The 24126-nt window shown below is 39.8% G+C and overlaps 1 protein-coding gene across 1 annotated transcript in view; it reads left to right on the top strand.

Moving 5' to 3' along the window:
• The window catches only part of INSC (INSC spindle orientation adaptor protein), a 222310-nt gene extending 200024 nt beyond the window's left edge, over positions 1-22286 (top strand). The window contains exons 10-13 of the mRNA XM_054024946.1: positions 9820-9886; positions 15941-16096; positions 16852-16928; positions 20361-22286. Coding sequence (XP_053880921.1) covers positions 9820-9886; positions 15941-16096; positions 16852-16928; positions 20361-20489 — 429 coding nt within the window. The 3' untranslated portion in view covers positions 20490-22286. The remainder of the gene's footprint in view (positions 1-9819; positions 9887-15940; positions 16097-16851; positions 16929-20360) is intronic.
• The last annotated feature ends 1840 nt before the right edge of the window (positions 22287-24126 follow it).

Genomic DNA, 24126 nt, shown 5'->3' with positions numbered 1-24126 from the left:
TCATTTTCATTTTGAACTTGAATTTTTCTACTTATATCAGCAGCATCAGTAAAAGTTTATGAAACACGGTGACCTTAGTAACAACAAAGATCATGCCTCTCACCTCTACAGGGCAAGATCCACAAAATGAGGATACTGATCATTGAAGAGCAGGTCACAACTGTGAGAATATCCTTTATTCCACTGGGTCCCAAAATGTATCTATATTGCCCTCTAATGCCCAGGGCCGGCTCCAGGGTTTTGGCCGCCCCAAGCAGCCAAAAAAAAAAGCCGCGTGATCTGCGGCGGCAATTCAGTGGAAGGTCCTTTGCTTCCAGCAGGAGTGAGGGACCGTCCGCTGAATTGCCACCGAATACCTGGACGTGCCGCTTCTCTCCGGAGCGGCCGCCCCAAGCACCTGCTTGCCAGGCTGGTGCCTGGAGCCAGCCCTGCTAATGCCTGTCCATTCTCCCTCTATTTCTTCATCTTTCCCGTGCTAGCATCTTCACTGTTTCTGATAGCTGGAATTTCTTGGCAGCAGAACTGACCCGTAACTGCCAGTAGTCGGGGGGCAGAGAGAGGGCAGCAGCTTCAGCAGATGTTACTGAGCATGCTCAGTCTATGTGAGCATGCTTAGTAAAAGCCAAACAGCAGCTCTGTGGGGCACCTGACCGCGCGTGTCCAACACATCACTTCCGCTAGGTAGCCTTTAGTCTCCATTGTGGACTGAGTTTTCCCAGATCTTATGGCTATTTAGTCCTTTTGACACACTTTGGGTTTACAATGAGGACATTCACTTTTCATTGCCTTTTTAGACTGTAAATGAATTTTTAATCTGGTCCTAGCTATAACGCAAATACTGTTTGGTACCTTTGTTCACTATTAGTTAAACATGCTAATAAATCAACATTTGTTATTTAAAACAAGACACATTATCATAGTCCTTTGTGGTTACGGTCTCCTTGCAATATAATTTCTTCAAGCTGATACTTCTCCATTCAAGATATCTGATGAAAATTTCTTTAAAGACCCTTAATTAACTTTATAGTTTCTTCAAATTTCAATCAATCTTTTCTTTACAGAAGATTGATTTCCCAGAAGTGTTTTATTTCTGTAATTTACCACTGACTCTAAGAAAACATGATTTAACATCATTCCATATTTCAGTGTCAACCAGACCACAAAAAAGACAAAAAGGGGAGTTCATCTTTTACAAATTCAGTCGGAGTTTGTGGTTGGTTAGGCTATTCTTTTTGGGGGGCTAAAAACTCCTCTGTTTTGAAAGCAGAAAGCAGTTTTTGTTTACTGTCAGATGACATAATCTGTAATGTTACAAATGCTGCAAACTATTAATATTAAAACTAAAAAATGTAGGCGAAATATCTGTCTAGCTGGTTCTTATATCTATCTGTGAGGTTCTTGTAAATTTAGATGGTTTCTATTAGATCAGTGGTTCCCAAACTTCAACAACCTGTGAACCCCTTTCACTAAAATGTCAAGTCTTGCGAACCCTCTCCAAAAAATGAATATTTCCAGGGATTTTCTCCTTTATCTGAGTATAAATTATAAAAGCAGTGATCTGGGAAATATAACATTTGTTTTTATGACATGCATATTACACACTATTTATTATTTATTATTATTTATCATTACAGTATTTTTATTACATTATGAAAATGGCAACACTCTTCCAATATCTCACTTTCGTAGCTTGTATCACTTTGAATAAGCCTGTTATAAGACAAGGCTTCTATGTTTCATCAAGGAGTATCAGATGTGAAACACCATGAAGGTATTTAAGAAGCCAACTCAAAGAGTTCCTCCTACACAAGCATTCAGGTCTTGAGCAGTCCAGGCAAACAATGCACATTACAACAAAGCTTAAACTTGTTCTTCATAATAATTAAAAAAAAAAAACAATACTAGCTGCCTATTTAATTTTAAAAACAGCAAAAAATATCCACCTCCCTTTCCATTTCTTATAAGGAGTCTTGAAGTTTAAATCTCCTCTGTGTGATAGATATGTTGCTTTGATCTGCTTAGCTCGTGGAAGTCCAGTGAGTCCGGGCTGCTGGCCCCGTACTGCTCGGGGTCCCTACGGACAGCTTTGTCCACCATTAGGGAATTTTTTTCCGAGAACCCCCTGTAACATTTTGCAGACCCCCAGGGGTTCACGAACCCCAGTTTGGGAACCACTGTATTAGATTTTGTATATGCGCTGTGAGATATTGAGAGGTGAATTTTATAAATCCATAAGACTAACATGATGTGGCAACAATTGTAAAGATATGAAACATATATTTATTATTAAGCTATGTAAGATTTAAAGAGAAGAGACTTCCCATAGAGTTTTAAAAATACATTGCAGACCTCCTAAGTCACTAATACATTTGTTTAGAGCCTGTTTTTTTCAGTGGTGCTAAGCACCCAGAGTTCTGAATGCTCAGCATCTCTGAAGATTAACTTTTAGGCCTCAATTTAGCAAAGCATTAACTCACATAACTTTAAGCATGTGAGGAATCCCATTGGCGTCAATGGAACTATTCCTGTACTTAAGTGCTTTGGATCAGGACCTTTAAGGGAAGTGCTTAAAGTTCTAGTCTGAAAGGTGTCTCTGTAAAAGTGGCATGGTGGGTCTCCATGTTCATTATGTCTCACTGATTCTGTGATTGTCATTGTGCTGTAGACTACACCATTATAATTTCACGATAACAAGTAAAATTTTGATTCCCCTGCACCAAGGCATAGCCCTATAGTATTAGAACTAAATGAGAATCTCATTCAGTAGTTGACAGCCTGTGACACATACTTGAACAACTCTGATTTCATGTAGTGGTACAAATACTTGCTGATCAGTTTATCTATCAGTCTGATCTGTATTTCTAGGGTGCCCATCACCATTATGTCTCTGTGAAGTAATTGTTAAATGATCCCTAAAGTTAATAACTGTATCCATATTTTGAGACAATATCTCGAGGTGGAGGCTCACATAGCTTCCTGTTGCCTGCTACTGTGATTCTGAGCTAAAGTAAAGTGTTTCAGCTGTTGAAGCTGAGGTATGCATAGCAAATACAACAGGGGAAATACATCAGAAGAGACAGTATAAAGACTGCATTTTTGACCAAAGAGAGACTGTTAATAAATGCAAAGAACAATACAATATGAACAGTAGTTAACGGCACATGTGGATTACTTGCTGTTCTTACCTCAATATTTTAACTGTTTAAATTGTTTTTAAGGAAAAAAAAGCACCCGAAGGTCTTTATTCAATTTGTAGACTAATGGCTTCCAAATTTCATTTTGAAACATGAAGCTGCTTTTGATTTATAGGAGCATCAAAAAGAATCTCAAACCACAAAACCTGTTTCTCTTTCTTTCTTTCTTTCTTTCTTTCTTTCTTTCTTTCTTTCTTTCTTTCTTTCTTTCTTTCTTTCTACTTCTAGAACTTAAAAATGGCAGAACTGATTTAAATCAAATTTGGCCTGAAATACTAAGTTGCCAGGTGAAGTCAAGTTTCTTTCTGAACTATGAGCCCTTCAGAAATAGTTTCCAATCAAAATTAGTGATAGACGGATGTAAAAAGCTTCAGAGGTTTGGATAATCTTCCAGAAGCTGGGATGCTTATTCAGGTTCTTCTTGAGCTTATCCCAGTCTGTTCCATTTGAAAAGCTGGAAATCACCTGAGAGAGGGTCTCTAGAAATTTCCAGAAATTCCTAGTGTAGGTAGCATTGCTACAGCATGAAAATAGCCATTCTCAAGGTATTTTAGTACTTCTGCTTCCAGCCAAAACCAGGCAATTCAGAGGTGTGTTTGAAAATCCCAAAGCAGGGTAACCCATTGGCTTCAAACCTCACATTTTTTTTTTTTTTTGGTTCAGTTCTAGTTTGGCTTGATTCTTATCTTATCCGAGCTACTTTGCCCATCCCTAAATCTGAGCATGTACTGTAACTGCTACTACTCATTAAAATACCAACTACTGATAAGAAAGAAAGAAATATGATTTGCATCATGTGTAGGTACAATGGTAATGAGAATCCTAGCGTTTGGATACTCAAATACTTCTAAGGAATTGATGAAGTGTGAAGTTGGCTGAAATTTAGAAATTGAGGAGCAGGTCTTGGGCCCAGTGGAGATGTGGCTGTAAACCACCTTTCCCTTTCCCTGATCCTGCTCTCTGGGTGCCACTTCACACTCTCCAGCGTAATTTAGAGCCTCATAGGGAATAGGAAGTATCATTTTAAGAGATTTGTCTTAAATCCTCTCCCCAGACCTTACCCAATCTATGATTTATTGTTGTGGCTAATACTTTGTGGGAAATGTAGTGCAATTGTTACATGCTTATTGAAGCAACAGAGTCCTGTGGTACCTTTAAGACTAACAGATGTATTGGAGCCTGTCACATGCATCCGACGAAGTGGGCATTCACCCACGAAAGCTTATGCTTCAATACATCTGTTAGTCTTAAAGGTGCCACAGGACTCTCTGTTGGTTTTTACAGATCCAGACTAACATGGCTACCCATCTGATGCTTATTGAAGAATGTCAGATACCTGTTTACGCTGGGTAGAGCAGGGGTCGGCAACGTTCGGCACGCGGCTTGCCAGGGTAAGCACCCTGGCGGGCCGGGCCAGTTTTATTTACCCGCTGATGCGGCAGGTTTGGCCGATCGTGGCCCCCACTGGCCATGGTTCACAGTCCTGGGCCAATGGGGGTGGCGAGAAGCGGCGCGGGTGAGCGATGTGCTGGCCGCGGCTTCTCGCCGCCCCCATTGGCCCGGGACGGTGAACCGCGGCCAGTGGGGGCCGCGATCGGCTGAACCTGCCGCGTCAGCAGGTAAATAAAACTGGCCCGGCCTGCCAGGGTGCTTACCCTGGCGAGCCACGTGCCGAACGTTGCCGACCCCTGGGGTAGAGCGTAACTGGGAGCTAGATGGTTGTTCTTGATATCAGCCCTCTGCTGCTGTAATGGTGATATGCTATAAAACCACAAAAATTCTGAGCAAAGATAAATTCCACTTGAAATCCTTAAGATACTTTTCAAATATCCAAAAACTGCTGCTGATTTTCTCTCTACCAGGAAGTATATAATTAATTCATTTTTTCCCTGCTATTCTATGGAAGATGAGTTGGTTTTCCCAACGGTGAGAGAATTTGATACAGAATAATGGTTCCTGAGCCAATGAGAGAGAGTATTGGTCTTTTGTTTTTCCTGTTCTTTTTAGTTCTTTTTATTGTGTTTTGCTCTAAAATCCATACTATGGCAAATGTACTCTTGGTGATCTATTAAAAATTCAGATAAAATTTTCAGCTGCTGCAGCAATGATTGTGAAGATGTGTTTTTGCATGTATGTGTTGCACCCATTACTAAAAATTTAACTTGTATCTATAGTAAGAGGGTGAGGGGGATTGAGGGGGAAAGACAAGCGTCTTGGGTGTTGGATTATCTGAAGTTTATGCAAAACACAACCCAGTTACTTTGGTCTGGAAATGAATGTAGATTTGTCTGAGGACTTGAGTGTACATCTTTAGTCACCAAAGAACGACTTACTAGGAAATGATAATGCAAGCTCTCACACTCTGCTCCACCAATATGCCCCAGCCTTTATCTGGAAGGCCCACAACTAGGAGTTGAGATGGTTTTCTTTCCCTGCATATTCATGGCCTCTTTGCAGAGAATGCTAATAAGGGTGTTGTTGCTATCAATTGTGGTAGAGGTTTTGTTGATGCAGCTGCCTTTTCATGAACTCAGCATAGACCACTGGATAGCCATTGGGTAGTAACAGCTTCCAGTCACAACAGCACTGGACTGGATTTTAATGGGTGACTCTGAGGTGAAATGGTGCATCTATTCCATTATCAATCCTTTGATTCTGTGAGTGATTTGGTTCCTCCTATCGAGAGAGTCCAAAAAAGGTTCAGAGAAATGTGGCTTCCTCTAGACATGGGAGTATTCTAAGGCCAATGAGCAAACAGTGTATTTTGTGGCCACTACCCTTCCCTGACACCTTATGGTTGAGGTTGCTATGTTTATTGACAGCTTTCCTAGAGATATTATGTCTAGGAATTACACTGCAGTACTGAAAATCCTGATTGTCTTGAGCTGTGACTTTCCCAATGGTCCTGTAGATCTTGAGCATTGGCAGATAGTGAGAATGTGGTCTGTGTTCCGTTTTCATAGGTCTCCTAATCTTGTACTGTCCTATGACACAGAATTCATTGGTTGCTAAAGGATCCAGACAAATTTCAGATTTGCAGCAAAGGAGATTTAGGTTAGATATTAGAAAAAACTCCCTAACTATAAGAGTAGTTAAACTCTGGAATACGCTTCCCGGGGAGATTGTGGAATCCCCCTCATTGGAGGTTTTTAAGAAAAGGCTGGATTTCTCAGGGTTTACTTGATCCTATCTCAGCACAGGGGGCTGGACTTGATGACTTCTTGAGGTCCCTTCCAGCCCTACATTTCTATGAGTCTATGAAAAAGAGGAGCATTTTCCTCAAAATGATGATAATTAGGCTTTGTCTACAGATAGAATTGTGTTTTCGTCCGGAGAGTCCATTTTTAGTGTTTACATTGTCCTTGGCCTTTGGCCTGCATTACAGAGTCTCTCCATTGTATGAATCTTGCTGTGAGAGATAGAAGTTGTACTTATACTAAACTGGTAATCCCAATAAGTATATGCTATATAAGAATAAGTACAAACACTTAGAGTAGTGTCTTCTCCCAGTTAATCTGTATTCTATGTTGCTTGTGTATGTAGTTTACATTACAAAAAGGTATGACTCATTTTTCCACTGAAAAATCTGAAAAATTCTGCTCACTTTGAGTGAAAGAATCAGAATTCTCATGCTGTCAGATGGTGCTTAGAGCATAAACAAGGCACCACCATCCCTGTCTATCCTGCACCATTCTTGCATGTTCTCTTATGATGTTAAGTCCTGTAAGTTTTCCCTTTCTGGCTAGTGTTTTAATGAAGAGATTTTTTTTCAGTTGACCCCTTTGTCATGTTCTTCCAGCTGCCCAATGGCATGCCTGCCATCCTAGGTGCTCTGGCTTCACGCTTAACACATGTCCAAGATATTTCCGTCTTCTTTTTCTGGAAAACTTTCATGATAAAGAGTTGTGGCATTCTATGACACATCTTTTTATTTGTTATAAATTAATTTCGTATAATACCTAGTATTTTTCAAAGGCCTTTCCTTTCAAAGACAGTTAGACCTTTGGTGGGCTTTGGTCTGTCTGGACATTTGGTGGGCTTCTGGATTTCACGTCTATATGTTAAGATGGAAATAACAGTTAAGTTAAAGATTCATAGTTTGGTCTTTACTCTAAAGCTTAAGTGCCTTTAAGACCTGCTTAAGATCTCAAAATAAGGCTTTAGTTGGGCCTGAGTGATGCATAAGCCTCTGCATAACCCTCTACACAGGTGTCAAGTATCAGAGGGGTAGCCGTGTTAGTCTGAATCTGTAAAAAGCAACAGAAGGTCCTGTGGCACCTTTAAGACTAACAGAAGTATTGGAGCATAAGCTCCATCAGACTGATAAAGTGGGCATTCACCCACGAAAGCTTATGCTCCAATACTTCTGTTAGTCTTAAAGGTGCCACAGGACCCTCTGTCCCTCTACACAGGAGTAATTTAACCCATTTTGTCCAGTGCATAAATATCTCACAAAAATATGCAGTACTGTATAATCAAAGAAAGCAGCGCTGTCTTGATTGAGCCCAAATACACCCCTCACTCAAATAATCTTGTATAGAAAGATACACAACACATTTTTACATATAAAAATACTTATTAGATAAAATAACTTGAAGACGTGAAATAATTGGCATGTATTCAAATTGTGGTTAATTGAATTCCTCTATCACTTAGAGAGCCACATGGGGTACTGACTCTGCATAGAGGAAGTAATTTTCATTAACAGGATATAATTTAGAATGAAAAAATATATACACGCTGCTTGAAACTCTGTTAATAATTAACATGGAATAAATACCTAGACATATATTGAGTTTCCATTTTTCTACCTGTCACTCTTTAGAGATTCAGCAGTTCATTTGCATTCTAAGTAAGTGAATTTATTCAGAGAGATGACACTGTAACACTGCCTTGGAAAGTGGAAGACCTTTCTGTCAGAGCACCAAAAATTAGTCACCTTTGTTACTATAATGGCAGAGTTGAGATCAACATTAATGGTAATTTGTTCTCATGCTTGCTTACACCTGTCAAGGAAGTTTGTTTGTTTGCGAACACAAATCCTACAACCAAAAGCTGTTAGTCAAATGTATCCTCCTTCCCTCCATTATTCCTCAAGCAGATCAACAGCATCAAGCCAGAATAAGGAAAAAAAGACGAAAAAAAATCCTTTTAATGCAATTATTTATTTGCTTTGTTTTGGAATTTACATATAATAACGGTTATTCACAATCCCTTTACACAGTAATGTCAACAACATGTATGGTTCTTTGCATGCAGCAAGATATGCAGGGAGTTATGTGAATGTTAAATAACAATATCTTTGCATGTGACCCTGAAGCACTGCATCAACAAAACCAGTATAGTATAGTGGATTAGGAGCTAGGAGTGTGGGATTAGGAGGTAGCTGTTTCTGAGTTCTAATCCAACCTCTATCGATGAGTTATTGTATGGCCAAAGACAAATTGCTTTGGATCTGATTTTGAGAAGCACTGAAGACCACAACTCCTATTGTGATTGCTCAGCAGTTCTTCCAATCAGGTCCCTAATTTCTGTCACATTCCAGGGTGCAATCCATACCAGTATGGGTTGTCAGCACCTGCCCTGAAAGCATGGGTGCTTCAGAATGTTTGCCGTTGTAGCTCCCAACCTGGGCCTCTCGCAAACAGGATGCAGGTCACATACGAGTGTCTGTGTATAGCTACAGTCTTGGTCCAGTAGTTCTAACCCCAGCAGTCTGTCAGCAACACTCCAGTCACACTCTGGCTTCCATCAGCTTTGGTTGCTACTTGCAGGGTGACCCAATGCACTCCAAGTTCTCAAATTTCCCCCAAACATGTATCTGCACTGTACAGCCCTCTCCAGGGCAGTTCAGATATTAGAAGTCTGTTGTCCCTGTAAACAGTCAACATTCAACAGTTTGCTACCAATTCAGGAAAACATTTAAGCATGTGTTTAAGTCCATCTCTGTTCAGGACAACACTTGAGTGTGTGCTAAATCCTACTTATGTGTTGTCCTTGAATAGGTATGCTTTCCAGAATCAGGGCCCAATATACCAACCTCCCAAGGGGGTTCTGAGGATTAATCAGTGTTTCTATCATTGCTTTGAAGATTAAAACTAATTTCTAAGTAGTAGTATTGCTTGGATATACACTGAAGTTCTCAGTACTTACTCAATGGGAGTTGTGTCTGAATTTAAGTATGGAATTCAGGATTTGTACCTAAATGAAGACTGCGAGAGGCTCAATTGTTTGTAGCCCTTCAGCCCCTTTATGAGGATTTAGCAGCATAAAGGGACTTCCATAAAGTATGCAAATCTTACCACCAAGGAAATCCTCTGTTGTAGGAGTAATGGATCCACAATCTCCATCTGGCAACCCCCAGTACATGTTGGTGGCATGGCTGGGGGAAAGGAGACATAATTGGAGTCCACTACACTCCAGCAACTCTTGAATGTTATTAACAGCTGAGTGTAAGTTGAAGCAACCTCAGAGTATGGAGAAGTGATAATAAAATGTTAGCACACAAGGATAGTTTTTTATTGTTCTGGTTATACTATCTTATTTAGTATATTTAATAGTGAGTATATTTATCATTTCTGAATTGTAACATTATATTTTATGTTCTACTCTTTCATTAATGCAGGTTGTGACAATATTAGCAAACATGTCTGTGCTGGACCAGTGTGCTTCAGAAATAATTCAAGGAAATGGTATGTATTTGAGCTGAGTTAATGCTGTATCTGTATGTATGGAATGCATGTGAGAAAAGGAGAGAGCTTGAGAGGTGACCTGTGTTAATCACAGGGCAACATGATCTACGGATGCGATCCAATGCAAATGAAGCCTGTTGTTTGCTATAATTCTTTGTGGAATCTGCATCTGCTGGCCAATACAGGTTGATGGGGGATACAAAGTGAGGTCTCAGAATGGCCTTATAATTGAAATTCGCTGTCATTCTACAACATGATTTAGAAGACTTCAGATACATAGCCATCCTGCTGATTTAATATTTATAGTTCACGTCATTACTCACAGATGTATGTTGAGGCAATCTGAAGCATTTTGATAGTAACATTTGTTTCCGTAAATTAAGACTTAAGATGTTTGAGAAGATCTGTGATTCTCATAAATCAGATTACATCATCTATGTAATTTGTACATTAGCATCCTGCATTGTTTCATTCAAACTGTATAATGCTATAATAAGACATTACTGCTCCAAAATGTACAAACAGCAGAAGCAATGCTTTCCCATAGCCCTTTAATGATATTTTTGGCAAAACTTCATTATTTGGGAAGTGTACATTTTAGATTTGATTCTGACCAACAGGGAGGAATTGATTGCAAATCTGAAGGTGGAAGGCAGTTTGGGTGAAAGTCATCATGAAATGATAGATTTCATTATTCTAAAGAAAGCGCAGCAGAATAAGGACAATGGATTTTAAAAAAAGCAGACTAACAAACTCAGAGAACTGGTAGGCAAGGTTCCATGGGAAGAAAATGTAAGGGATAATGGTAGGTATACTTAGTGGGGAAGGAAAGTTACTAAGTGATATCAAAAAGACTTAGGGGTTTAATGCCTGTTTTGCTTCAGTCTCCACTAAAAAGGTTAATTGTGACTAGATACTCCAGTGCAATTAACGTTAAGAAAAATGGGGAAGGAACGTAAGCCAAAATGAGGAAAGAGCAGGTTAAAGACTATTTATATAAGTTGGATACATTCAAGTCAGCAGGCCCTGATGAAATGAAGTTGTTAGGATACTTAAAGAACTAGCTGAAGCAGTCTCAGGATCATTAGTTTTTTGTTTGTTTGTTTTGTTTTTTGTGGAGAACTCCTGGAGGATGGGTGAGGTCCCAGAGGACTGGAGAAAGGCAAAAATAGGGCCTGCCTTTAAAAAGTGGAACAAAGAGGACCCAGGGAATTCGACCAGTCTGCCTAACTTTGATATTTGGAAAGATACTAGAACAACTTATTAAACAATCAAGTTGTATGCACTTAGAGGATTATAGCGTTATAAGAAATAGCCAGTATAGATTTGTCAAGGACAAATCATTCCACACCAACTTAATTTCCTTCTATGACAGGTTTACTGGCCTAGAGATAGGGTGGAAGCAGTAGACTTGATATCTCTCCTGTTCTTCTTGATTTTTAGTAAGGCTTTTGACAGTCCCACATGACATTCTCTCATGAGCAAACTAAGGAAATGTGGTCTAGAGGAATTACTATAAGATGGATGCACAACTGGTGGAAAGACTACTCAAAAAGTAGTTAATGGTTTGCTGTCAAACTGGGACGGATATCTATTGGGGTGCAATAGGGATCAGTCTTGGATCCAGTACTAGTCAATATTTTCATTAATGACTTGGATAATGGAATGGAGAATATGCTTATAAAATTGTAGATGACACCAAGCTGGGAGTGGTTGCAAATACTTTGGAAGACAGGATTAGAATTCAAAATTGGAGAATTGGTCTGAATTTAACAAGAAGAAATTTAACAAAGTGCTTCCATTAAGAAGGAAAAATCAAATGCCCAATTACAAGATGGGGGAATAGGCTAGGCAGTATTACTGTGAAAAGGGTCTGGGGGCATTAGTGGATCACAAATTGAATGAGTCAAAAATATGTTGCAGTTGCAAAAAAGGCTAATATCATTCTGAGGTGTATTGTCATATTTAAGACACAGAAGGTAATTGTCCTGCTAAAGCCTCTGCAGGAGTACTGTATCCAGTTCTGGGAATTACACTTTAGGAAAGATGTGGACAAATGGGCAGAGTCAACGAGTATGATAAATGGTTTAGAAAACCTGACAGACGAGGAAAGGTTAAAAAAACAACAACAAGGTATTATAGGAGACTGTAAGGGCAGGAGAACAGTCCTGTGGATAAGGAAATAGGAGATCTAACTGATTTTAGAGAGGCACCTGGTAGCAACTCTATAATTACGATTATATGATCTTAAAATGGGGCATAAATTCCTCTTGATCTCTAAAAGTAGATGGCTAGTCAGTGACGTTCCACACAGCTTTTTCTGTCCCATGAAGTTTTGTTTGGTTTTGCATAATATGTTTTTAATAGAGAGGGTTTGAATTTGAATTGTGGCTGAAACATTTCTTTAGGAGACCTACATTTTCAGTGTTGACCAATACTCTTAAAATCATTTTTTGTTTACACAAAACTTTTTAGAAGTGGATTCTGAGGAGAAATGATGCAGTGGTCTGTTTGCTAAATATAATTAGATTTAGGGTCATTTTTAGTCATTTCTCATGTTATAGCTGAAAGTGTTATGCACACAGACCTGACTGATGGAGGATTGGCACAAACTAACCTGGATTCAATAGGGTCCATGGACACATAGGAGGAGGCTTAGGTTTTCATTTCCTTACTTTTGTGTGTTTGTGTCAGGTGTGTATGTGAGAGAGAGAGAGTGTGTGAAGTAAAGCTGCCTTACAACAAGGTTGTCTTGTATATGGATTACACTATATATTAGGCAAAAGTCTGTGTAGGGTCATGCTGTGTGTAAGTTCATGTATTTTCAATTAGGCATCCTCTAAACAGTTTGTTATTACAGCTTCATCTTTACCTATAATACACCCACTATTCCAGTCTGCTCCTCGTAGGATCAAATCCTACAAGGTGCTGAGTCCTCTGAGAAGTGATGAGCACTCTCCACTGCCACTGAAGATATCCCATCTCCTAGAACTGGAAGGGACCTTGAAAGGTCATTGAGTCCAGCCCCCTGCCTTCACTAGCAGGACCAAGTACTGATTTTGCCCCAGATTCCCAAGTGGCCCCCTCAAGGATTGAACTCACAACCCTGGGTTTAGCAGGCCAATGCTCAAACCACTGAGCTATCCCTCCCCTCCCCGATTCTCTTCTCTTCTCACTCAGACTGGTGTAAATCAAGAGGAACTTTATGGAAGTCAATGGAGTTACACCAATGCCAAATGAGTGAGAAAGGAGAATCAAGCCCAGTTGGAGTGGAGGGCACCTAGCACTTTACAGGATCAGGTCCTTGCTGAATTGACACTGCAGGTTTCAATACATTGTGCGGCAGTTTGGGGATGTGCATGAACATCCACTATAGTCTAAGTTGAGACCACACATATTCACTTCATTTGTGATGAATAAACTTTATTTGGACCCAGACGCAGAGTGTTAAAATGTTAATGTATTAGCACACGGTGCCATCTAGCCCTCCCTCTTAGCCAGTGAGAAGATGGAAGTAAGTGATCATTTTAGTCCTGGCACATGTCCATGTAAAACTTAGACTTAATTAACCAAAGTGTGTTTGTGGTACAATAAAGTCTGCATATTTCCCTCTTGTTGGAAGCTCAGATCAAGGCAGCTGCCTCTAGGCTTGTGAAAAGGCGTGAGAGCCAACTTGTGCATAATAGTTTCCTATGTCTGTGTAATATGGTAACAATTAGCAGTTGGTTAGAAACCAGAGACACTGATGAGAGAAGAGTTTTTGGAATTGGAAGATCTTGGTTGGTCTCCTCAACTTTGGTTTCTAGCTCTGATTCTTTTGCTAATTGGAAGCAATTAATATTTTTGTTAATTGTGTAAATGTTCTAACAAAAATATAACAATAAAATATGACCATAATATTAAATTACAGATATAGGTAACAATAAATACATAGACAGAAGTGTACAGATTGTTGACATTCTGAGTGAAATCCTTGCTCTATTAAACTAATGGGAGTTCAGTTGTAATGGTATTTAATTGGAATGGAAAAAGAGCTTCATATCCCCTTTTAAAATGTTTTTGGCATAGTATCTATCTATCTATCCATCCATCTATCTTCCCCTCTCTGATGTTTTTGTACTGAAAAGGTAGGTTTTGTGGATGATATAATTTTAATAATCTGGCTGTTGCTCTCATCTCTTAATCATTATGTCCTGTTTTAAAAGGTATCATGATACCTGTAAGACTTATACTTAGGGTGTTTTGCTCTAGATATATTTGGCAGTGTGATATTTTATGTTTTAGTTATAGATAACCATGTTACTAGTGCCCCAGTGGGTTCTCCCCTGTAATCTAGTTCATTAGAAGTCTAGGGGCTGCAAGGAATCTTTTTTTCTCTTACTGTGTGGATGTGTCCAGGGAGCTGATGGGTCATCAAAACATCTAATTGAGTACAGTAGCTGCTTCATTGCTGTTTTGATTGTATTATTGTTACAGATATTTACAGGGTGGCCATCAGTGTAGTATCAAGACACACATTATACAAGGTACATAGAGGAAGAGTACACAGATAATTTTCCTTTCCCTTGCACTTCTGTGAAGGATCCATCTCCCCCAAAGCACCAGGAGAGAGGAGTCTAGCTTGGCTGGTGGTATGAGATGTCTATTGGGGTTGTGCAAGGATAAGGCTATGAACCTGCTCCCTCTGCACTAGCCAACAGAGCTACCTGGACATGGTGCTGTGTGCATGCCTCCCTAGTAACAGAACATAGCACGAACTTGCAGCAATCGCAGTGTAACAGGGAACACTGTGCAGCCCAAAGCCTGCAAAATTGGGTAATGCCTTAAAGTGACAACCTTGCCCTGTGTGTGTGTGCATGTATACATATGTACATGTGTGCCCCAACTAGTCAAAAAGTGACTAGTGAATCTGTGCTCAACTTGAAACACCTTAAAGGACCCTAATCTTTAGAGGGGAGCACAGAGGAGCTGCCTCCCAATCTGAGCATCTCCTCCCTGCACAAGACATTGGATGAGATGTTGGTAAGAGGTTTGTGTTTTGCCATCAGACCACCAAGCTAGAGGTGATGAGCCTGTGACCTGGCTGCATCCTTTCCCATGGTATCAGGCCAGCAAACTGGAAATCCTGAGTCCGTATCCTCAGTGTCCTCTCAATAACATTAGTTCAGCAAGCTAAAGATACTGAACCAGACACCTCACAGCAGCCTGTGCCATGACTACACTGGCAGAATTTAACATTTAATATCTATTTTAATTTTTTTTTACTTTTTTGTTTTAATTTTTTTTACTTTTTTGTTTTAATTTTTTTTACTTTTTTGTTTTAATTTTTTTTTACAGTTGCAGGAAATTAAGGCAGGAGTGGGGTTATAATGTCATGTTATAACAGTTGGAAACCAAGGCACATATCTTGGAGTTTTTTGGATGAATAAATTGAAGCATAAAACTTTACTGAGAATGCAACAACTAAAACATGAGATGAATATCTTCCTTCACATCCATGTCTGTGTCATTGAAGTCCATGGGAAACATACAAATGTATTTGAATTGAGAATTCAGTCTATTAGCCTTGATTAAATTGAAAAATTAAAAAGGTGTTTTAAAACATATGAGCAGGAAAGGAAAGTTACATACATGTTAGTACATGTTACATGTTATACATGTTACCTGAAAGATCTTCTAATGTACTTCAGGCCCCTGCATATAGGTTTATCTTGAATTGGAAGTTAAATGTAACTAAGAACTAAAAGCCTTGCCACAGATTTTGAGCCAGATGTGATAGGTCAGTCTAAAATCCACACGTCAATCTGTACTAGAACAATCCAGAGAGAAGAGGGGGAAATGTGCATGTATTTGCTGGTTCCATATGTTTTCTAGCTTTCTGTAGACAACATATGTTTTTGCGCAGATACAGATTGTGCCTATATTCTGAACAGCAAAATCATCTGTTGCAGTTGTGTGTCATTATTCAGCTTGCTTCGCTTTTAAACTACTTTCTTGTATAGAAGTTTTTGTTTTCTGGGAGAGATACTAACAGCAACTTTCATTTCTTTGTAGGTGTTCAGCTTTTAATGGAAATGCTCTTTGAAAGATCATCTTCTGGGAATTCAGCAGAAGTCACTGCTTGTGAGCGAGTTCAGCAGAAATCTGCAGTTACCCTGGCACGGCTCAGCCGAGATCCTGAAGTGGCACATGCAGCCATAAAACTCAGCTGTAAGAATTTAATGCTAACCTAGTGGCAGACTGTAAAATATGGAGAGAATGACTTCCTGCTGAGACTAGGGCAGCAGAGGCTCTTGCTGGTTTAGCAAGGAGAGAGGCTCTCTTATATCACTTGTTAATGGTTGCTCTCTACAGACCACAAGGTTCCCTGCACAGTCTGTCCTGACAGTAGATGCGGAGAATGTGCTAAATGAATCTATGGCTAATTTTTCAGTGGAAACTGAGGTGCAGCTTCCTCGTACACATAGCTAGGGATGGAGGGGATACAGAGCTTTTACAGTGACTAGCTGACGCTGTGACACTTGAAGATGCAGCATCTACTCTCTCCTCAACTTAAAACCTCACACACATGTGACTAGTAGATCCTCCAGCAAAGAGAGACAGCAAGGACCAGATTTTTTTCATTTAAAAATTGTCTATTTTGGGGAGTTGGGGGATGATGGATAGGAAGGATTTTTTTTAGGTCAGCTCTATTCATTGTAAAAGAGCAGTAGAGGGTAAAAACAATGAATTTGTTTATGCTTTACCGTTATCTAACTGTGGCAATTTTAAATTGCATAGCTCGTTCTAATGCATGTGTGGAGAGTTCCTTCTACACCTCTTGTACAGCAGTTGTATTCATTCACAATTGTATTAAATGAGACAGATAAAACTAAAGAATCCACCAGGCTGATTTTTGGTGTCAAAATGGCGAGTTTTCGATAACAACAAACATTGTTTATCTTCATTTTTTTTTACACTTTTAGGTATTCCTCGCCTTATAGAACTCTGCAGATCACCCGCTGAAAGAAATAACAGTGATTCTGTTCTAGTGGCTTGTCTGGTAGGTGCACTTAAGCCATCCTTTATCTCTCCTGAAAAATGCAGAAATCCCCTTCATTTCAGTGGGATTTCAGTGTGTGTTACAACAAACTTGTGTTACTTAATTACATGTCAGACTCATCCCCTTCCCATCTTAGGCCCAGTGCTGAGTACCTTAATTCCCATTAAAATCAAGATTCGCACACCGTGATGGGGTGTACCAGTCCCTTCAAGGCCCCCTGCTTGAGGCTCCACAGTCCACCGCCCACCCCAGGAAAGGAAAAATGAACGTGGGTCCTCTAGGGCTGTCTAGAAACGCTGCACAGAAGCAGTCAATCAGAGCCTAGCGGGCTCAAATAAAAGGAACTGTAGGGCTTGCTCAGGTCAGTTCCTGGCTGGGACCAGAAGGGTGAGGAAGGGAGCTCTGCTCTGACCAGAGGAGCTCGATGGGCTGACTTACTGTCCCTGGGAATGAGAGGACCTGGAAGATTTGGCTAGCAGGTTTGTGTCATCTTCATCCTCAGTGAAGTTACAGTCATGACCTATTTAATTCCACACTGGGAGTTGGTTGATTCTAATTGTATTTTAAAACTCATTCAATGGCTTCTAACCTCCTCCAGTTTCCTAGATCACTCACACTCAGGCATTGGAACAGGACATGGTGCAAAGACAATGCTTTTTCCTGGCTCTGATTTCCTTTGGCAAGAGTTCAAGCCTCCATCATAAGTGGAGCTGGTAGCAAAGCCTATAGTCAAGGTTGCTCGACACTTTCCATCGTAAGACCAGTTTTCAGGTGCTTATAACTTAGCTAAAGTTTAACTATTTAGGAGGAGCCTGAAGGGGTGGAAAATTGATACTGAGTGAGCAAAGAGACTGTAAGTGGGATGAGGAGTCCCAGGGGTTGGAGAGACAGGATTGGCACAGGGGCAGGCTGGAGAGGATGTGGACACAATGGACCAGGCTTGTGAGGAAGAGAGCAGAAGGTTCTGTATGAACTAGAGTACATTCCTTTCCATCACCAGGAATTGAACCCAAGGTTCCTGAGTCTGAACCTTCCTCTGCTGTCGACAGATATCCATGAAATCCGCAAAGTGTGTCTTATCCCCCACTAGTCACTTGTATATGTAAGGGATGACAACTTGCTACTGCTATCAGTTACTTTATTAGCTCAAGTGCCAGAAGTCTGGGCAGTGGATCTAAAGGATTGAACTCTGCTGATGATGTCTCTAGGGGCCAGTATGATTCCACATGATGGAATTTCTGTATTTTCAGTTTGCTTTTTTAAAAACCCAGAAAATCACACACAAAAAGTATGTTTAAAGAACATTTAAGGTTGCAAAGTCAAGTACTTAAAAGTTAGGAAATGCCAAAATTTAAAGTTGCATGTACAATCTTAAACAGCGCCCTGGTGTGCAGGCATTATAATATGGTTTTTAATTACATGATCATGTACTATTTTTTTCTACAAGACCCCTTTTGAGTGCTTGACTTGGCAACTTTAACTTTTCTTTAATATAGTTTTTGTGTATAATAGATATTACTGGAGCTCCTTACTGCCATTGATTCTGTAGAGTGCTGCTTACGGGACCTGTCAGGAGAAGGAAAAGCCAGCTCTATGTTAGCTTCATTCATTCCTCTAAGATAGATCAGAATGAATCCTGACAGAGACATACTTCTCCTCACAAAGAGTGTTTCCATATTGAATGCCACAGGGTTCAATACCGTCAGCTTTCTTATTCAGTAATTATGAAGCCAGAATGTGTATTGTCAAAGTGCAGAATAAGACTCTTGTACATGGGGGCAGAGCATCTTCAGTGAGATAAACATGACTATGGAATGCCTTAGAGGACAAGAGCAGACTGAGTTCCAACTAGACCATGTTCACATCTAAATGCAAGGGCTGGTTCTTCAATAAGGTTTTGTCACGCTCCCTGGGGTACCCAGGGTTCTGAGGCACCTTTCTATCATCTGGCTTTAGTGTGGGGAAGTCTTGTCTATGCCTGCTGGGGGTCAGCTCCCCAGTTCCACTGGCCACTCTGCCTGTTGATGATAGGCACACTCCGACCCCTGAGTCTGCTGAGTGTTTCTCTGGAGTGCCCCGCCCCTGGTCCACTGGTTACTCACAGTAGTCACAGTTTGCCTCAGCTCGCCACTCCACTTAACACACAGCATTTAGTTATGGTTATAGTGAAAACAAGTAGAAGTTTATTAACTAAGGATAGAGATTCAAGTGACAGCAAGTACAAGTATTGGAAACAAATAGTTACATATAAAACAAAACCATAACATACATTCAAAACCTAGACTTAATTAAGTAGGTGCTCTTTTCTCATGTAGAGAAATCTCACCCAAAGTCCTTTGTGTCTTACAGCCAAATTGGCCATGACCTCCATTTATAAGACAAACATGCTATTAGCTTACTCCTGAGTGAAAGATCCAGGGTGTATTTCTGCACATCCTGATATACCACAACAATCTATTGTATTTACTCGTAAAGAGGATCCCTTCATGCTATTTATTTCATCCTGTAAGTTTCCTCTCTTGAAGATTTCACAATCTCTTGGTGAGCATTTGGCTCACTATGCAAACAGGCATACAGTGTGAGACATACAATCAGAGGTATGGGCCAGTGTGGCAGACGGGTAAGAAAGTGGCCGCCGGTACACAGCCGATGTTAAAGCAATGTACCAGCAGGGCCGCTGACTTGTGTGTGTGTGTGGGAGGAAATGGGCAGCTGCCCCGGGGCCCGGAGATTTAAAAGGGCCCAGAGCTCCTAGCAGCAGTTGGAGCCCTTTAAATCACTGCTGGTGCCCCAGGTGGCCCGGGCTAGACAGCGCTGAAGGGCTGGCTGGGGGAGTCTGGCCCCAGCCCCGCCCCTTCCGCCTGAGGCCCTGCCCCTTCTGGGGGCCCAGAGCCGCCCACCCCACCTTGCCCAGGACCCCAGCCAACCTGTGCATCAGTAAGTCCTTTAAGTTACTTTCACCCCTGCGTACAATGCCCAATACATACATGAACAGAGAGAGAAGTGTCTGTTACCTTCTGCTTGAAATGAACCAGTCTGAGACATGTCAGCTCCTGGTTATCAGCCTTAAGACCATAATATTCAGTACAGTCTCACAACTCCTTAAATATCTATACATATATTTCACAAAATGATTGATGCCCAGTGGGGTACTGGCTGTCAATAGGGAGGGGAAACAAAGGTACAGAAAGTGAAATGACACAACAGGTCATGCACTCAGTATAATACATTCAAAAGAACAGTTTCATAATCAAATTGAGAGGGAGATTTAACTGGATGAGTGGACAATTGAGTCTAGTACATAGTCCCTATGTTGGCCCTGTGCACAGAGATCAGTTTCACATGTTGACCGTTATCGGTAGGCGCTGTATGTTATGGACTCAAAGTGAAGAATTTACTAATCCTTAATTGTACTGTCATTGTTTCTGACAGGCGGCCTTACGAAGACTAGCAGTTATGAGTCCCGATGGCCTTGAAGATTCAGATTTCCAGCAGTTGGTAAAGCCTAGACTTGTGGATTCCTTTTTGCTGTGCACAAATATGGAAGAGAGCTTTGTCTAAATAACTAAATATAGCCTCCAAAAGCAATCGAACTAACACACGCAGAATGATGTAGTTCTAACAATATTATTTTTATGATTAATTTATTTAAAAACTATTAAAGTCTGGTATGTAGAGGAAAAGAAACAGAAAAAGCAATCTTATATCAGTGGTTTGAGCAAGTAATCCTTCCCCCTCCCCCTGTTTTTTCTTCAATACTTATGGACATGTCAACAAATCAGAAAATTATTATGATAACTGTTGTCATTTTAGATTTGGGGTCAGATTTTCTTCTGGATTACACTGGTGTGATGAGATTGCATCATGATAACTAGGGAGAACTTCGTCCCTTGATTTTGAATGTTCTGACATTTTATCACTATTTCTTTGTAATTACAGTACTATTAAGTTGTCCAAAAGATTTATTAGCTTAATGCACTCATGTCACAAAAATTGATTCTTAAAAATGCAAAAATAAACTTGAATACAATAGAAACAGTACCATCTGGGCACAAAATTCTCAAGTCTCCATTCAGGTATGCTGATTGCTGATATGTTGAAGATCTGGTCCTATTTTTTTTATAAACAGAACTATGGAAATATCTTCACAGGATTAGATACTGAAGGTACGCAAGAAAATAGCCACATTTTCAAGGCTGAATTTTGAGATTTTTTGAGAGGTGACATAGGCTGTCTAAAAATGTGGTCCTTCACAGGATATATAGTTACAGGTAATTTTTTTCTATTTTAATTACATGAAATTAAAAAATCCTAGAAAATGGTAGTTAGTAAAAATATGTATAAAAATATACCTGATTCTTTACAAAATGTTAAATATCCACAAATAACTTTGCATTTCATAGTTGTACATGAATTCCTGTAGTGCATAAGCCCGACATATTTTTAGTGATTCAAGCCAATACTTGTTTGAAAGTATGTGTGCATATATTTTAAAAAACAGGTAAACAGATTATAACTCTGACTGAACCTTGAATTATTCTGTTTTCTTAGCTTGTCATTTTTCTTTAAAATGTAGGGTCGGATTTTAAAATTCACTCAAAGCTGGCAGAAGAAAATTCCACTTGTAGATGTTTACGTAGAGGGTAAAATTGATTGAAATATGGAATTTTTTTCATCAAAAATGTTTGAACTTTGAAATTTTTCAGTCAGCAATGTCATGGGAGTCTTTTTGCTTCTCCGTCTCTCTGGTAACTCAGGAAGATTTGTGTTTTTGACATTATGTGGTTGTTTGCGAATACTGCTCTGAATAATTTGTGGTAGGCAACTCTCTGGTGCTAGGATCTCTGCCAAAAAAAAAAAAAAAAAGTAAAGAGAAACCCTACTTCCTGAATTTACCTCACAGAAGGTTATGAGGCTTAATCCATTAATATTTGTTTAGTGTTTTGAGATTTGAATGAAAGGCACTGTGAAAGTGCTAAATTGTCATCATCTTCCCAGTTTTCATGAAAGATGCTTCCATCTTTTATCTTATGTATGACAAAGTCCAGCTCACTTCCAGATATGTAGGAGCGCAGAAGTTTCTTTGCTGACATCTTCTTGGTGATGTCTTAGGTCAACCATGCATTTATCCTGGATAAGGGTTAACACGCCTTTTATAAATATTAGCACACGTACAGTGACCGCTGCTTTAAGCAACCACTCAAAGTTCAGACAAAAATCAGCTGCTTTACAGAGATGCTTTTCTTATATGAGTGGAGATTAATTCTGCTTAGTATATCATGACTATTTTGAGGCGGCCCTTTAAGACGTGACCTTGCACTGTAAGGATTGGTCTGTTGTAAAGGCTTCATTGTATTATACCAGTGAGAGAGACTGCAGAGCTAGAATTGATATGCAAACTAGACACAATCAACTCCGGTTTGAATAAGGACTGGGAATGGCTGAGCCATTACAAACGTTGACTCTATCTCCCCTTGTAAATACTCTCACACTTCTTATCACACTGTCTGTACTCGGCTAGCTTGATTATCACTTCAAAAGTTTTTTTTTTCCTCTTAATTAATTGGCCTCTCAGAGTTGGTAAGACAACTCCCACCTGTTTATGCTCTCTGTATGTGTGTATATATATCTCCTCATTATATGTTCCATTCTATATGCATCCGAAGAAGTGGGCTGTAGTCCACGAAAGCTTATGCTCTAATAAATTTGTTAGTCTCTAAGGTGCCACAAGTACTCCTGTTCTTCTTTTTGCGGATACAGACTAACACGGCTGTTACTCTGAAACTTGAAAATAATATGTAATTTGAAGAAATTGAAACTGAAAGGCTTTTTTTTTTAAAGAATTAAAAAGCATGAAAAGGAATCATATTAAGGTCATCTACATGTCACATTTTTATTTTAAGATTGTTCTTTTTTTGTAATGAAGATAGTGTAGCTATTGTTCAACCTGATGTTAACTGTGGCTGTTGTATTACTAATACCAGCAACAGTATTGTTATGAGCTTGGTTAAGCCTTGGTATGGGTTGAGTTGAAACCTCATTGTAACTGATGTGTGACTTCACCTTTCACTTAACATTGCTGTAAGAGACAGTTAAGGGGCAACACTTAAAACAAGGCATAATGGAGTCTGCCCAGAAACTAGCCCCATGTAGGTGGATGGTTCAGCTGGATAGCGTTCTGGCCAGGATGGTGGGTATGTCTGCATGTGTGTGAAAAAGAGAAGCTGGGGCTGCAGACAAGACACACAGAGAGACTGAGAGCAGAGAGAGAAAATGAAGCAGCAGGCTGTAAAGCGAAGTGTGATCTTGGGAGAAGCCTAAAGAAAGATGCTGAGTCAGAGGTGCTGGCTAAAAGAAGCTTGGGCCTCAGGAGCTAAGAAACTGTTCCTTTTGCTTTTGGTTCCTCCTGTGGTCGCAGAAGCAGGACTTTGTATATTCCTTGTAAATGAACAAGATTGCATCAAACAAAAAATTCCAGGTTCTACTATCAATTTCTACTTTGAACCACAACATCTCTAGTACCCCAAATTTTGAGTAGCTGCTCAAGTTTAAAAAGGGGTAACAATTTGTTAGTCTGTAAGCCCTTTGTGATTTCGGAGAGAGATTAAGCCACACAGTGGCTTTAACCCCCTCCAGTGAAACAACCAAACAAAAACCTTCAAAAAATATTCTGGTTAGGAATGCAGCAGAAACTCTGGACACTGGTTAAAATTATTCCAAGAGCCAACTTTTGATTTGTTTTATAACATTCTGAGGTAGAGCGTTAGTGCTCTGAATTAGAGAAGGACAAAACCATTTGGGTGTAAGCCTTCATCTAGATTCACAACACAATCTTTTTGAAGTTTTAAAAAGGTTTAGTAAATCTATAACGAGAATATAATCTATTATTTCTCAGTGTAATGCACCCCGAAGCAGAAGTGATGAAATACATCCGGAAGAACCACTGCTCTTATATTTGCGGCCTATTGAGATGCTGGGTATGGAAAAATCTCAAAAAAACCAACATGTTTGTTGTTCTGAGATTTCTTTAGGAAAGAATTTTCTCTGAAATATGCTTGTCATGTGAAATATAGATGTGAGAATAATATCAACAAACTGTGAAATTCATATCTGGGCAGAGAGTCCCCACAAGAATTCCCCCTTAACTTCTCTAAATAGAGAGGTTTAAGTACAGGGCACATGTTGTAAAAGTCTTTGG

Source organism: Malaclemys terrapin, chromosome 4, assembly GCF_027887155.1.
Source record: "Malaclemys terrapin pileata isolate rMalTer1 chromosome 4, rMalTer1.hap1, whole genome shotgun sequence".
Lineage (NCBI taxonomy): Eukaryota > Metazoa > Chordata > Testudines > Emydidae > Malaclemys > Malaclemys terrapin.
This window is presented reverse-complemented; position numbering and strand designations above follow the sequence as displayed.